The sequence below is a fragment of the Phascolarctos cinereus genome, unplaced genomic scaffold (genome assembly GCF_003287225.1).
Source record: "Phascolarctos cinereus isolate Bilbo 61053 unplaced genomic scaffold, phaCin_HiC Scaffold_4;HRSCAF=312, whole genome shotgun sequence".
NCBI lineage: Eukaryota > Metazoa > Chordata > Mammalia > Diprotodontia > Phascolarctidae > Phascolarctos > Phascolarctos cinereus.
Window position 1 is genome coordinate 61,112,144 of NW_027555847.1, and position 16,446 is coordinate 61,128,589.

General features: G+C 46.2%; 1 protein-coding gene across 3 annotated transcripts in view; it reads left to right on the forward strand.

The window, feature by feature from the left end:
• Window positions 1–14,334, forward strand: part of PODXL2 (podocalyxin like 2) — a 32,333-nt gene extending 17,999 nt beyond the window's left edge. The window contains exons 3-8 of one of the 3 annotated variants that reach the window (XM_020981177.2): window positions 5,299–6,116; window positions 6,558–6,632; window positions 8,710–8,866; window positions 10,054–10,115; window positions 12,475–12,654; window positions 13,928–14,334. In XM_020981177.2, coding sequence (XP_020836836.1) covers window positions 5,299–6,116; window positions 6,558–6,632; window positions 8,710–8,866; window positions 10,054–10,115; window positions 12,475–12,654; window positions 13,928–14,137 — 1,502 coding nt within the window. In that variant the 3' untranslated portion in view covers window positions 14,138–14,334. The remainder of the gene's footprint in view (window positions 1–5,298; window positions 6,117–6,557; window positions 6,633–8,709; window positions 8,867–10,053; window positions 10,116–12,474; window positions 12,655–13,927) is intronic. The other 2 variants (XM_078152236.1, XM_078152237.1) reach the window with 2 other exon arrangements.
• Window positions 14,335–16,446: the final 2,112 nt, after the last annotated feature.

A 16,446-nucleotide genomic window follows, 5' to 3' on the forward strand; every position in this document is an offset into this window, starting at 1 on the left:
AATCTAGTGTTGAAGCTGTGCTTCCTGTTCCCCTCCCCATCCCCACCCTCCAGGGGCCTACTTCCAAGAAGTTGATGGGATGGATTTTTATCTTAGATTATGCAAAGTTCTCCATACCTGTCTCTTCCTACCTTTTGTTTTTCCTCTTTTTCCCCCCTTACCTCATAATCTTCTCTTCTTCCTTTCCTCAGTGTCTTAAATAGATTTCATATATGTGCACAATACACACATACATATGAGGACATATATGTATGTGCATGTGCAGACACATTAATGGCTGTGTGTCTGTAGGCTTGTATTCATCTGCATGTCTTTCTCTCTGAGTCACTCATTCTCTTTTCCTGAGCAGAGCTGTAAAGGACCTTAGGGAACATCTAGTATAAACTCCCACACTATATAAGAATCTGCTCTATGGCTTCATGACATGTGCTCATAATGCTTCCAGGGACAGATAACGCGTTACCTTTCTGGGTGGTTTATGTCATTGTTGGCCAACTCTAATTCATGGTACCATGGAGAGAGCATTGGCTTTGGAGTCAGATCCTGCATTCCAGACTTCCCTCTAATGTTTACAATGCCATCATGATCTTGGACAGGAAGTCCCTGCTTCCCTGGGTGTCAGTTTCATCATATGTAAAATGAGGAAATTGAACTAGATATCCTTGGAGGGCCCTTCTAGCTTTAAAGCCAGAGACATAACATCTTTTCAAATCGTGAGAAATTTCTCTCTTGTCCTGAGTTGAAATCTGTCTCTTGGTAACCTCCATCCATTAATCTTAGTATGCCTTCAGTAGTTACACAAAATCAGTCATAGACTCAGAATGTTTAGAGCTAAAAGGGACTTTATAGATCGCTTAATGGAACTGGATCTTCTTATAGGTAAGAAAAATGAGACTTTGTAGATAAAGTGACTGGGCTCCATCTTGTTTGGTTTTGGCTTGTTTTTGGTTGGGTGAACCTGAAGAAAAAAAAAAAGGGATACTCAAAATAGTCCTGGGAAGATTTTGACCTCTGTAGTACAGTACAAAAAATTTTGTAAAAAAGGTATTCTTGCCCAAGATTTTTATATCCTAAGCCAATGTTTAACTTTTCTTTAAAGTATCTTCAAGAGAATTTATAGCTAGTTATATGTTTCTGAAGAGGATAAAATTGAAACTATAGTTTTTAAAGTCAGTCTGTTGTCTCTTTCAGATGATGGACCTGTGTGTGAAATCACTCTAAATTCCTTCCTGTCCTAGTCATCTCCTCTCCAGGCTACACATCCCCAGTTCTTTTAATTATTATTATCTGACACTGAGTGGGAACTGATGGGTTCTACTCTCAGTTCTGCTACTTAGGCAGACATTAATCTCTTTCTCATAGCTCAACTTGAGAAGCCCTTCTAAGTTTTTAGCAGTGCTTTAGAAAAACATTCCCAGCTATTTTTGCTTTCAAGGTCCAGAGCAGAAAATCAACACTGACCACCTCCTCTAGCTTCTCTCTTCTCAAAGACAGAGTCCTGACTTGATTCAGGTCAACTTTGGAAACTTAAGAGTCTTGCTAGAGTGAAATTATTATTGTCATTACGATGATTTGTACATTGTAGGCCCTTAACGTTGTTTTGAACTGAATTGGATCATTACCATTATAATTGTATAAATTTAAGCCTGAGCTGGTTCAAGCAAGGGGCCATGTTGGGGAATAGTGGGAAATAGCAAGTCTGAAGAAGGAGGATATCTCTCTCCTTAAATCAGTCTCACTCAGTCCTAATAGCTTCCACCTTGCAGCTGGAAAGGAGTAGGGTTCAGGGAGTTTACTTGATGGTTAAATGAATTGATGATTAAATAAATAAATGATTAAATATTTAGATTTAATTAAACTTAAAATTAAATACTTAATTAAAATATTAGATGTTTAAATGAATAAATGGTTGAATAGATGAATGAATAAATGAACTTTTTAATCTCTATCTGTAGACTCTGTTTTTCTAGCCTCATCACATTTCTAATCTGCACATAATGATACTCAGAGCTATAACTAGAGGTGACCAGAGCTTTGCCTTAGGGCCCCAACATCGTGGATAAAGGAGGAGGGTATTTCCTCTCTGGGCACTGGAATGTGCTTCTTCCTTGCAGCTCTCACTATGCCTGTGGCAATCACCATTTGCACACCTTGCCCCACCTCTCACTGTGTGCCAGTGACTCTGGAGCCCCAGAGGGGCCAATGGAGTTGTTAACCCTTCTGCCATTTCAAGTCTGTTCAACGTTGGCAGCATGTGTTAAGTGCCTTCACTGTGGAAGGTGCTAGCCTGGGCCCTGGGCACACAAATGCAAAAAAAGGAGAAACACTTCTTGTCTTCAAGGGGCTGAAATTGTATCCCAGAAGCTTCTGTTCTTCTAAGAGGCCAAAGAAAGAAGGTGGGCAGACGGGCTGGCCCATAGGCTTCTTGGAGAAAGAGACCACTCAGTTACAGACTTCTGTACCCCTCTACAGATAAGATGCACTAGTCCAGTCCTTTCGTTTTACAGCTAAGAAAACTGAGGCCCAGCGATGTAGTGACTTAGTCAGGGTGAATTAAAGGTAGGTTCAGAACTAGAACTCAAGTCTGCTGATCCCTAATCTGGTGTGCTTTCATATCAGCAAAGGATCTTGAGTGAAATCACGTGAGTAAGTCAAGAGAGGCTAAGCCCCATGAACCAGTTAGCCCGTAAAGGGGTAGCTAGGGTCTACATTGCAAGAGATCATGGGCAGAAGATTATGATAGTACAGGAGCTCTCAACTCCACTCTATTCTTCCTGAGAATTTTTGGTCACTCCCTGTGCTCTTTCAAGAAATGACTGTCGACCTCTAGAGGCAAAAAAAAAAATGCTTGGTTTGGTTTTTAGAGCCCTACTCTCCTTGGCCCTTCTCCCTCTCCAGTCTTCTTACACTTTACTCTCCTCAGCACATGCTGTGATGTAGCTGCACTGCCCTACGTGCTGTTCCTCATAGGGACCTCCTGACTTCCTACTGGCTTCCTTCAAGACTCAGCTCAGACCGCACCTTCTGTGGGAGGACTGTCCCAGTCTTCCTCCCAATCTCACTCGTGTCCTATCACTTTCCATTTACACGGCACAGATCTTGTGTGTGGTTGTTTGTATGTTGTCTCCCTGCATGGGAGTGTACCTTAAGGGCAAGGACTAGGTTCATGCCTTTCTTTGTAGCACGGTGCCTGGCACATAGTAGGCACTTAATAAATGCTTGTTGATTGACTGACTAATATCTCCCTTCCAGCGGGTATGCTCACACAAACTCACGCACACATATAAACACACACACATGTACACACACATACACACAAACACATATATACACAAATACACACACACACACACACACACACACACACACTCTTGCAGCTACAACATAGTATTAAACCAAAAACAGAGTAACCATTACAGGTAGACTTCCCAGCTGCATGCAGACTCTTAACATATGCATATAATGTCTAGTGGAAACTGTAGTGGGCCATGACTCCATCTGTGTTCCTCTTGGCTCCTTATTCCCAGGGAATCAGAAAGTGCTTTCTGGCCTTTGCCAGGCATTTGGTCACACTGACTTCTTTAAAATCACCTAGCCAGTCACTGTGAGCACTTTGGATAGAGCTCTTTTAAAAAATAATTTTTATGGATAGCTTTGGTTTTTACATCACTTAATTTTCCCCTGGAATTCCTTCTCCTTCCCCCAGAGAAACTTCTCATGTAACAAAGACTTTTTTAAGAAAAGGAAAAAGAAAAAAAGGAAAAGAAAACAAACAGCAAAACCAACTAATACATTGAAAAAATTGCAAAGTCTATGCCATGTTTTTTTTGTGGACCTTCAGCTTCTACAAAGTAGTCTAGGGAAGATGTCTTCTCTCCTTTTTGGGGGTCATGCTTGTGCTTGGTAATTTCATAACATTCACTTTCAGTTGTTTTGTGGTTGTTCTTTCCATTTACGTACGATGTTGTAGTCATTATATATATTGTCATCTTGACGGTTTACTTCGAATTACATCAGTTCCCGTAAGTCTTTCCGTGTTTCTCTATACTTGTTGTTTCTTATGGCACAGTAATAGAATGTTCATTCATGAACTGTCACTTATTTATCCATTCCCCAACTGATGGACATCTACTTTGTTTCCAGTTCTTTACTATCACAGAAAGTGCTGTTATAAATATTTTGGTGTATATGGGCCCAAGTATTTACTCAACCAACAGAGGGATAGATTGAGAAATTAGGGGCTGATCATTATGGCTTTTTACAGTTTTAGGAAATGGTATGTAGAATGGGCATTTCCATGGTTCCTGTCTCAGGAACCAACAGTTTAGTAGATCACAGGCCCCTAAGTTCTTGACCTGGGGCTGGAAGGGATCTTAGAGGCCATCTAATCTAACCTCCCAATTTTACAGATGAAGTTACTGAAGCCCAGGAAGATTCAGTGACTTGGGTCCTATGACTTCAAGTTTGGTAGCCTCCTTCTAGCAACAACCCCTCTGGCCTTTGAGACTTCCTGCCTCTTAATTGGTTTTAGGGAACAGCCTCTTGGGAGTGATCAAAGGGCACATGTGGTAGCCTTGCCCAGGCTTATCCTGATAAGGGACTTGAGAAAGTAGAGATACTGAAAACCCATCTCCAAATGTCTACATGATATCTCCGCTTGAATGTTCTCTGTTACCTCAAACTCATGAGACTTTTGGGACAACGTGTCCCAAGAATTGAATTTATAATCTAACTTAAATCAGCACTCCCATATAACATACATTTTACATTAGGGCCCCAACCAATCTCCCAGTCACCCAGCCTCTGAATCGTGGAGTCAACTTTTGACTCTTTGCTCTCATTTGTCCCCTACATTCAGTCAAGTACTAAGATGTATGGAGCATTCCTTCAAAATAGCTCCCAAACTGATGGTTTTTGGTCTATCCCTTTTTTCCACTTTAGTAGATTCTCATCACTTTATCACTATTATTGCAGCGGCCTCCTCACTAATTTCTTAGTGTTCACGTGTCCCACTTTTAATCATACATGCCATCATAAGACTAATGAGGTTTTTTTGATGCATAAAACCTTGAGTTGCTCCTCACCACCTATGAGATAAAGTCCAAATTTAGTCTGATTGTCAGAAATGTGGCCAAATGTGGCCAATCTCCTATTATTCCCTAAAATGATCCCTCCACTCTAGCTGAGCTGGTCTTTTCTCCATTCACCAGCAATGTTTTTTTACATTTCTTTTATAGCACATTATGGTTGATAAATAAATCATGAATGAATGAACTAACCTTTTATCTCTATCTTCAGACTACACCTTTCCACTCTCACCACAGAAAGCAGCACCAGGAGAAGACAAGAGCCAGGACCAAGAATCTCCAAGCCTCTCCTCTCCCCTGCCCACGATGAATCTGGTTGAGCCACCCTGGCATAATCCTCCTGAGGATTTGGATGAAGAGGAAGAGGAAGAGGAAGAAGAGGAAGAGGAGGAGGAGGAAGAAGAAGAAGAAGAAGAACAGGAAGGGGAAGAGGAGGAAGAAAGGGGACCAAAAAAGGAGCAGGAGGAGGGAATGCTACCACTGAATGGGTCCCAGGAGACACCCCAATCTCAGCTCCCTAGACCCTTTTCTACCAGCACTACCCCATCTGGCTCAGTACCAGGGGCTCCCAGAAACAGACATGAAGAACCTGTGGACCAGGGTGTGGAAGTGGGGAGCAGCATGGAGCCAAGCTTATTACCACTTCCCATCATCCCAGCTACAGTGGCCTTGGGCAGCCAAGACTTTACCAAGCAGGAGGCAGAGGGCACTGTGGGAGTGTTAGAACAAGATACAGGACATGCTACAGAATTAGAAGTCCGTGGAGGAGTAGATGAGGAGGCTACAGTGGTAACAAAAGAATCAATAGTCAAGCAAGGGGACGAGCCCCCTTCAGTATCACCTACTCAAAGAAATGTGCCATCTGGGGGTCCTTTCCAGACTAGTATCTCTGCCTCTTCCACCCTGGACCTCTATGGAATAGAAGTCACTTCCTCTGCTGCTGCCACAGAGCAACAAGACCTTGCTCTTCAAACTGAGGATGGGAAGGCTCCTGGGGTACCCACCAGAACATCCTGGGACCCAGCTCAGGTAACATGAAGCGGCTTATTGACTGGGAAAGAGTGGCATTCTGATACGATTGCTAATGTTCCATAAAGGAACTCTCAATAACCATGCATACTATGCACAAAATATAATATAACACTAAAAATAATGTTCACAAAGACTGGCCACTCCACTGGGTCTCTTACAGGGGAGCTAAAGCCTTTGATTTTGTAGGAGGAACTCTTTTAAATCAGTTAAGTGACATCTCAGGGGTCAGGGTGGGTCAGGAAAAGAGTGTAATTTCAACTCTTAGAGACCCTCTAGGGAGATGCCTCATGGCTTGCTGATGATTTGGGGAGGGGGAAGGGGGGGAGGCAGGCTTCCACTCCATTAGCAGTGGCATCCTACATGATGCGTGCCATTGGCATCCAGGCTAGTTGTCACTCTGCTCCCTCCCTCCTCACTTCTCTCCCTTTCAATGTCCAGGTTATCTGCAAAGACTGGAGCAACCTGGCAGGAAAGAACTACATCATCCTGAATATGACAGAGAATATAGACTGTGTGAGTGGTGGGTCTTGGGCAGGGACTTAGGAGAGAGGGCTTACCTCAAGATGATTTGGGGGAGCAGAACAGAGCTTCATAGGAGGTGGGGGATTTGGCTGGGGATCAAGAGAAGGCAGCAAGAGGCAGGCTATGGATATTCGCCAATATCATGGATAAAAAGCTCTCATACGTTACTTTGTAAAATGTTATTAACTCAGTCATTCATTATGCTAAATAGAATTAACAGAGGTTTACATCATTCATCCATTTATTCATTTGCATATGAAATTTAGTTGTTTGTTTTTAATGATCTTTTTATAGCATTTGAAAATACAAAGTAATTTGTAATGGCATTTGTTTTCCTTCCTTCTCCTCACTTTAAGGGGCACACTTGGAGCTCTAAACAGCCACAGGTACCCTCAGAGCCAAGGGTTGGTTACTCCTGTTCTCAGTGGTTGCCTTTGGGAGAGTGGGAGTGACCATGAAGATGGAGCCCACATTGGGCTGATGTTGGGCAGATCAGTACCCAAATACTGGACAGTCAGAGGGGGTGAGCACTCTGTGGGCCAGGCATAAAGAAGATAGTGCCACTGGGAGATGGGACTCCAGAAAATATACTTCTGAGGACTTTCCATTTTGGTGGGGACTTTGGGGAGAGGAGAGTGGCAGTGCTCTTACAACTCCACCCCTTGCTTGCCTAATTGGTGATCCCAAATCTGCCAACCAACCTTGGCTTGGGAGTCTGTGCCTTGCCTCTAAGTCCTAGGAGGTTTCCATGAAGGGAATTCCCTGTTGCTTACTCTAGGAGGGTGTCAGTTCTTCCTGCATGGTCTGCAGAGAGAATGCTCCAGGCAATCTGGACCTAAGTGTTGAAGCAGCCCAAGCTAGATGGTGAAAGATGGTTCCTGATGCCTCCCCAGCTCTCGTTCCATCATCTGGTTGACTGTGGAACTGCTAGGTGCCATTGTTCTTTCTACTGATGTCATCTTTCTAGGGGATCGGAGTGACAAAAAATAGGTAGTAGGAGCTCTATGGGGTGGAGTTATTGGGCTGTTTCTGAATGTCTTTAAGTCTGCCAAGCAAGGGTCCCTCTCCCTTCTTAGATTCAGAATCAAGCTCTCTCTTCCTATTAGGCCAGGAAGAGCCTTGAACTTTTACCTTGGTAACCAGGGGGGATGGTCAGGCCTATGAATCATATTGGTGGCCTTTGAGTTGGCATGGCAAGAGTAGCAGCAACATGGGCCAGAAATGAGAAAGGAGGGGATGGGAAATGACAGAGAAACCCCAAGGAATGGATCTGAATTCAATGGTGAGCATGTCTTCAGGCTTCCCCAACCCAGTCACAAGGCACAGGAGACAGACGGAAATGAGCACCGTCACCTCACCTGGCTGCTACCCTGGAGAAGAGGCCAGAGTGGGGCCATTAGGGAGACACACAGAGACTGTGTTAAGAGGAAGAGAAAGGCCTCCTGAGAGTAACAGAAGATCTGGAGCTGAGGGAGCAGGGGTGTGACAGGACCAAATAAAAGTGTCTGTAGAACTGGAGGACAGTAACTCCCTATGAGGGAATGTAGGTTACCTATCTCTAAACAGGACTGGACATCATTCATTCATTCATTCATTTATTCATTCATTCATCCATCCATCCATCCATCCAACTATTCACTCAACTAGCATTTTACAAGCCCATACTATGGCTAGAGCTCTACTGGATATTATTAGTGGTACAGTGATAAGACATTCCCTGCCATTAAGGAGTCCAGGATCATCATCAATATATGATTTAGGCCCAAGTGAGGAATACAGACGACTTATTGCTATGAGTTTGAAGTACATCAAAGCCTGTCACCTGGCTTCTCTGATGCTTGTGCTCATAGTGGTACCTCCCCTCCAGAGAGGGATGGGGCTAGGGAGGAGATTGTGCCGTTGGCCTGGTCCCCTCCTTAGAGCAGATGGAACAGGTTTGCATGATGCAAAGCCACTGAGCAGAGTTTCTAAGGGGAAGGACTGGAGAGAGATAGGTCCTGGAAATAACACCTCACTCACGGTGGCTTTGCTCAGCTTAGGTCTTAGGGAGATCTCATCTCTTTGGCAGGAGGTGTTCCGGCAACACAGAGGGCTTCGGCTCCTGGCCCTGGTAGAAGAGGTACTGCCCCGGCAGGGGGATGGGCGTCCTGGGGACTGGCACATCTCCCTGAGCAAACCCAGTGAGAATGAGCAACATTTACTGATGACCCTAGTGGGAGAACAGGGTAAGTGACCAGAGCTGGGGATGAAGCAAGAGGTGGGAGGGCTTGGAAGAAGAAAGACCCATGTGTAGTAGGTGGAACTGAGGGTGAGGGAGAAGAGAATCAGTGTGAAGGAGGGCACAGAGTGGAGACTTAGGATGACAGACGGGGAAGAGGAGGAAGAAAAACCTATGGCAGGCAGAATGGAAAAAGGCTGGGCCTTTGCTCTTCTCCTTTTCTTTTGTTTAGATACAGAACACAGCAGGAGGCCTAATTCACTCAGAGAGCTAGCATCCTATTATGGTGCCTCATAAAATAACAACAATTTGGCCAATTCAGCATTTTCAGGGCCCTTGAGAGTTTTCACATAGAATGAATTACAAAATACAAATGTAAAACTTGGGGGTTTTACATTTTCTCTTATTTTAGGTCTTTTGGGGAAGGTAGAAGAGAAGTCACCAATTAGATTTGTCAATCATATATTCAGGGTTCAGTCTGGGAGTTCTGGGATCATGAGGCTATAGGGAAAATTTATAAGCCCAGCTTTGGGGCACTGGAGAAGAAGAGGAGAGTATACATTATGAGGTTCATTCAGACCTATAAAGGCAACCTGCCACAGTGGACAGAAAGCTGGTCTCAAAACCAGAAAGACCAGGATTCAAGTGATATTTCTGACATCATGTGACCTTGGGTAAGTCACTTAACCTTAAGTGCTATAGGCACCCTCTAAGACTTTAAGTCACAAAGAAGGTGCTGATCTGCAATGGTACAGAAGGTACCAAGAATTCCCTGTACCAATATAGTCATGGGTCCAATCCCCAATCCCTAATCCAGAGTCATGATTAGGCTGGGACAACTGAAGCTTAGTCTAGGTTACTGAAAAGTGCTGATAGCACTTGTAGCTACAGCTCAGGTGTATTTCTGCTCTGGACTGCCCCCTGCCTTGGCAGTAGTCTACAGGATTCCACCTTTAGTCTGTAGAAATTAAGGAAATCTATAGGAGGAAAGAAAGGCATTTCAGTAGGAGAGAGGCATGTTTATAGAAGGAATGAAAAGAGGATGTGTGTACAGTGAAAAAGGTGCAAGTGAGGAGTGTGTATGTATGTAATAGAGTGGGAACTCAGCAGGGTTAGAGAGAAAGCCAAGGCAAGAAATGGATGGGAGCCCCAGGGGCTGGGGCAATAGAGACAACCCTTTGTCCTTCTCCTCAGGAGTGGTTCCAACTAAAGATGTTCTCTCAGTTCTGGGTGACATCCGGAGAAGCTTGGTGGAGGTAAGAGCCTTAGAGCATGGGTGGTCAAGGTGGCCTTCTTCGAATCACATAGCCATGTGGACAAGGGCCTTACCAAGTAGACACACTAGGTTCCTGCCTACACATTTGTGATTCTGGGGAATAAATGGCTTCCATCCCCAAAATACATCCTTACTGGTCTGCCGCTGTATGAAATTCCCACTATCAGCTTCTTCTTAAAGAACCTGCTGGAAGAGCCCAGTATTTTAGCTGGTTTAAGCCTTTCTGTTGCCTAGGAGGTAGTTACACATTCCTAGTAGACACATTAGTAGGAATTAGCATATCCTAAGTAATAATCTGCTGCTATATACATTGTTACCCAGTAGAGAACAGAACCCTGAGGGAAGGGTGTAGTGGAAATTTGAGGGGGTAGTAACTACTTGGGGGAAGACCCTTGGTAGCCCGGGAGGGCTAGGAAGGATTAGGGGTTGTTAGAGAAATTGGGGAAAGTGAAGAGGACCTAAGAAAGGCTTTGTTGACTTCATTGTTTGGCTAAGAATCAGCCCTGGCTCCTGGGAAGGGTAGAGGAGGTGCTATTTCCACATACAAAGCCAACATTTCGTTCCCAGCTCAGGCTATTCCTCTAATGAACTGCCTGTCAATGAGCCCCAAGCCAAACTTCTCTAAGGATTTTTCTACAAAGAATATAGCTGGAGATTTTCCAAACCCAGCAAATGGCAATGGAAGATTGAAATGAAAGAACTGTCTTTCTACGTATTTTATTTTAGGTTATTTTGCTCCTTAGTGTCTTCATGAAGTTGTTGTTGTTTTAATCCTATTCTTTCTCAGTTGGATTAATTTCTAAGAAGACATGCCCTCAAGGAGCTTACAACCTACTGGGGAAAACAACAGGAGGTCAAATAAGTTGGGTTCGAGGTAGAATATGACCAGGGTGACAGGAAGGTCTAGATAGAATGCTCTAGGAAGTCTGAGGAGGGAAGAATGACCTTCAGTTGTGAGGATGGGGGGGGGTTTCCTGGAAGAGGTGGCACCAAAAGAGGGCTTTAGAGGGCTACAACAGGCAGAGATAAGAGAGTGGTACTAGGTCTATGGAGTAGCTCATTTGATACAGAGAAAGGAGAGCTTAGGACCATGTCTAGACCCATGACTAAAGGGTGGGGACTGGTGGGGACAGAAGGAGAGGGAGAACTTGGTTAGACAAAGTATTGACCACCTAGGGTAGATACAGTTCTCCTGAGAGCAGAAAAAAAGGGGCACATCTAAATATTGCTTTTTGTAAATGCTCATATGTTTTGTTCCAAAATATTCCACTCTCCATGGTACCTACTATTTATTTTGTGATAAGTCAAGTTGTACATGTCATGGTGAGGCTCCAAACATCCATTGGTTAACTACATATGAAGGTATAACTTTTGATAGGAGGGAGCCCAATTTTCTATCTTTGCCAAGGACATACAAATACCCTGTCTGTCTGCAAACTGGCTAGGCAAGGACTGGCTTCAACAGCAGATTTGTTGATTGATTGATTGATTGATTGATTGATTGATTTTTTAAAGAAAGAAGGAGTGGTAGCCCTGGAGCTCTGTGATGTAGCCCAATAAGAAAGAATTGGAAAGGAAGCTTCAGTTGGGACTGGATCTGAGCATAAGTTCCTTCTTGCTTGGGGCTGTTTATTAATAGAGGCTAGTTCTTAAGTTTCACTTTCCCTTACTTGGTATGAACTCCCAGAATCCCTATTAGCTAGCTTTTGGATGCCTCTAAGAATGAGACACCATGGCCATCACCCAGGTCCTGAGGATTCACCAAGGGAACAGGGCAGACATTTGTCACGTGAGGATTGATTGAAGAAATGGGGATATTTAGCCTGAAGACTTAGTGGGAGGTCTTGAGAGCCGTCTTCAAGTATCCCTAAGATTCTTGGAGAAGGCTTTAGACTGTCTTTTTAGCCCCAGAACAAGGAACAATGGGGAGAAGTTGCAAAGGGACAGTTAAAGTTGGATAAAAGTCAGGAAAAATTTGCCATCAATTTGTGCTGTCCAAAAGGAAATGGGCCACCCCAGGAGACAGTGAGTTATCCTTCTCTAGAGGTCTTCAAGCGAAGACTAAGTGACGCCTTTTCTGAATGTCATACAGGGGATGGTGTGTGGGCACCCTCCGGATTTGCTGCCCCACTCTGCTATTTCCTGAGGATTCTTGGGTGAGGGTATCCTTGTTCCTCCCAGCCTCTCTCTGCTCTCTGATGTACTTCTGCAGTGGGCAGGCGTAGCTGGGAGGCCATTCTGGGGGTTCTCAAAGCCTCCCCAGAGTGGCTAAGCAAGTGCCTCTGGTGCATCAAGGGGGAATGCCCTCACACTTTTTTGTCCTCCTGTCTCTACTCTAGATTGGCATCCAGAATTACTCCACTACCACCAGCTGCCAGGCCCGGCCAAGCCAGGTCCGGAGTGACTATGGGAAGCTCTTTGTTGTGCTGGTCGTCATTGGCTCCATCTGTGTCATCATCATCGTGCTAGGGCTCATCTACAACTGTTGGCAGCGTCGCCTGCCCAAGCTCAAGAACATGGTAAGGGGCCAGAACCAGACTCGGGCAAGACAAGCTGGGAATGGGACGGGCAAGTTAGTGGGGCAGGCGATGGCCAGAGAAGTGGGGAGTGGGCTGAAGGGTGAGCTACTCAGTCATGGGCTGGGACTAGGGAGGATGTGATCCTCCTTCAATTCAGCGGATCTTTGTGGAACCTCTGCTGAATGCCCAGTGCTGGAGAGGAGCCAAAGATGAACAAGGTACGTGGTCTGCCCCCTCAAAGAGCTTACAGTGTAGTAGAAGAGGCTAGGCTGAGGGGCAGTACACAGCCGTATGTGATTGAGAGGCATACAAATGCTATAGACACTAAGTACTCTGGGGAGATGTCATGGTGAAACCCTGTGGGCCTCCATAGCAAGAGACAAGAACTTCATGGAGGAGAGGGGTTAAAGCCCTGGTAGGATTTGAATTGGTAGAGAGGAGGGCGTTTCAGGCAGGGGTGACATCACGAACTGGCTTTTTCTCATGGCTGGACATTCTCATCTCCTGCCTTATGACAGTTCATGTGATTGATCTGAGGTAAGAGCAAGGGGAGAGAAAAATGGGTAGCCGAGCTCCTGTGTCCTTCCCATGATGGAGTGTAGTGAGCTGGAGATGAGGCTTACCAGGGAAAGAACTGCATCCTGAGAAGGAGCTGCTGGACACAGAGAGGGCTGGTTTGTCCAGAAAGGGAACAGGTTCCTGATCAATCCAGGCAGGAATATAAGAAATGGGAAAAGAGGAGGGGGGGGTGTTCAGATTATAACCAAGAATAATTCCAAAGGGCCTAGGAAGAGATCCAAGCTTCCAAGAAGATTCCCAAAAGGGGCAAGAGGAAGGGTACATGGAGGCCACTCCTGTTGTGGGCTAGGTCTGAAGAGTACTGTTGAGTTGAAAGACCTGGTTGTAGGCCAGGCAGTCCCAGGCAGTGCCACCTACCAGTGAGCCTGTTCCAATCACCATAGCACTTGCCATGCCTACCTCACAGAGCTGTGGTGAGGATACAATCAGAGAGTACATGGGAAGTGTTTTGAAAACTATAAGGCACTATCGAAATGGAAGGCTGCTGTTAGTGAGGTGGTGGGAAGCTTAAGTCCTAGTCAAGTGCTGTAGGACAAGAAAGATGCAGGTCCATGAGAAGAGGGGTCATCATTGTTCTCCTGGCTGGCCTGGGATTGCTCATCCATCTTCCCTCCTCTTAGTTCAGGAGGCATCTGAGGGGATTTTTCCTTGAGTCTCTTTCTAACAGCTTTGGTTTTTCTTATCTCGTCCTCAGGCCCACGGAGAAGAACTTCGCTTTGTGGAGAATGGATGCCATGACAACCCCACATTGGATGTGGCCAGCGACAGCCAATCAGAGATGCAGGAGAAGCAGCCGAGCCTGAATGGGGGCAGCACGGCCAAGCCTGGGGGCTGGACTGTGCTGATGGGGGGCAAGAGACACCCTGAAGACTCTGATGGATTTGAGGAGGACACACACCTGTGAATTGGGTGGGGGGACCAGTCCCCTCCCTCCCCTCCACCATTACCAGGCATACTCCTTTCTTTCCACCCCAGGACTTTGGACCAACACTCTGGAAGAAACCAGAGTGATATTGTTGACGGGGTGTGAGTGAAACATGTTCAGGTCAGGTCAGGTATGTCGGAGAGAGAAATACTCAAATCTGTATTATTCTGCTCAAAGCCCATCACTAGGTCATGTCTCTTTCCTCTTCCTCTAAATCACCTTTCACCCTTCCCTCCCAGCCTGGCATCTACCTCTTTGCTGGCCCTGAGCATCCCAAGCAGAGAGCTGATGATTTGATCTTCACCCATCTCCAAGGTGGGGAACTCCCCTTGCTTAACTCTTGATTCATGAAGTGAAGAAGGGGCCCCTGAAAGAAGATCCTTGTGGGTAATGACAGAGTTTGTGTCTGAACCTACAATGTAAGCACATCACCCTGTCAGGCTTGAGCACCTGGGACAAAGAGAAAAGAGAGTCCAGGTCAACCTTCATTTTCTGTTCCACCAGAAACCCGAATATGCTATACCCCTTCCCCCACCTCCTTCCTGCACCTCAGTTTCCCACATCTTGCTTTGGCTAACCCCAAAGCACAGACGGGGTGGGCCCAAAGCCTGGCAGGGATTAGGACTATGCAGCCCACTCTGCTTCTCACAGCTTTTAGCACGACAAGCCCTCATTTCCCCTTTGCTGGTGTGGACCGGATGGGAAAGCTAGCAAATGAGGCTGCCCCTTCTCCTTTGGGAGCACCCCTTGTCCCCAGGTATCCCAGAGGTCACTACTACTTCCCTTGGTCCAAGTTTATGAACCAGCCCACAAATCCTGCGTGGCCGCTTTGCCAAACATGGGTTAGAGAAAAAATGCTTCACTTCTGGACACCCTCGATCTGTTGTGCTGTTGCCAAGCTGACTTCTTACTATTCTTTTTTTGCCAAGCTGACTTCTTATACGCTATTAATCGACCGCAATTTGCTGATGGGTGGTTTCTCCAAAATCACTGCATATGGCCCCGGTAACAGCTGTGATTTATTCCAAGCTCTTCAGGGCAGGCAGAGATCCAGGGATCCAGGCAAGGTGCCTGAAGGTGGAAGCTGCTGTTATTTATTTTTGAGGGTGGGGGTGGGAGGGGGGAGGAAAGGGCAGATGACATCCTTTCCCTATTCCCAGTCAGCTCTCCTCCGGGCACCGTGGAACTGATTAAACTGACCCTGGATTAAGGATGCTGAGCAGAAATGTGCCTCCTGTCCCTTTTCTCCTCGGCAGCTAGGTCATCGGGCACTCCTATGCCCAAGGAAGTGGCTAATCATGATAGCAAGAGCTGGCCTTGGCCAGAGACAGGGACAGAGCGGCCCTTGCGCCCAGAGCTTTGGTTTGGCAGGAGAGCCTTGTACAGGAGATTGTGTGCATGTGTGGGGCGGGGCCTCGTGAGGAGGCGGCCCGGTCAGAGAGCCAGGAGCCAATCACAAGATGCGCACAGCTGCCAACACCTAAGGCCCCGCCCACAAGAGCCGGCATTCATCGTAACTCCTGGGGTTGCAGATCCCCAGAGCTGATCCTCGTTTGGGGTTGGGGGACAGTGGGTTCGGGATGTATTTTCTTTATTCGTTAGAGGGGACCCATCTGTGAGGCGGGGGCGGGGGAAAGAGGGTGGGGTGGGCGCCTCGGAGGGCGTCCCTGAACGCTTCCCAAGAGATCACCTAGTCACAGCGCCCTCCCAGGTCTACACATGCTCAGTTGGGCCTAGCTCCGGCCCAGTGGGTGATCAGGCAGCTGCGCATGCTCAATTGGATGACTCTCCTGGAGTGTGAGCGAACACAAATCCCTTTAAGGGGTGGGGGTGGGGTCTTTCTTTACACTTCCCCCCCAAACTACCTCCCCCCCCCCGCCAGCCCGCCATAACTCCGTCCAACCCAGCCGCCCACCTGGTGATGGAAACAGGCGGAAGCAAGGTTAGAGGTCATTATTTATGGCCTCAATCCTAGATCAGGTTGGGGAAAAGGTCTGGCTTTCGGGGAGAGAGTACTTGACGTAGTCAAGAGACCTGTGTTCAAATTCTTCCACTCACGAGCTGTGTGACTCGGGCAAGTTATGTGACCCCTGAGGTCCTCTACTTTTCAACCCCAGCAGAGTCATAGAATGGCCAAGCTGGGAGAGGATCTTCGGGATAATTTAACTCCCTCATTCTACAGCGAAAGAAACTGAGGCACAGAGAAGTGATTTGCCCAAGATAACACAACGGATCAGTAGAGAAAGGACTCTACTTCCAACTTAACAGATATTCATAGTCTCTACTAC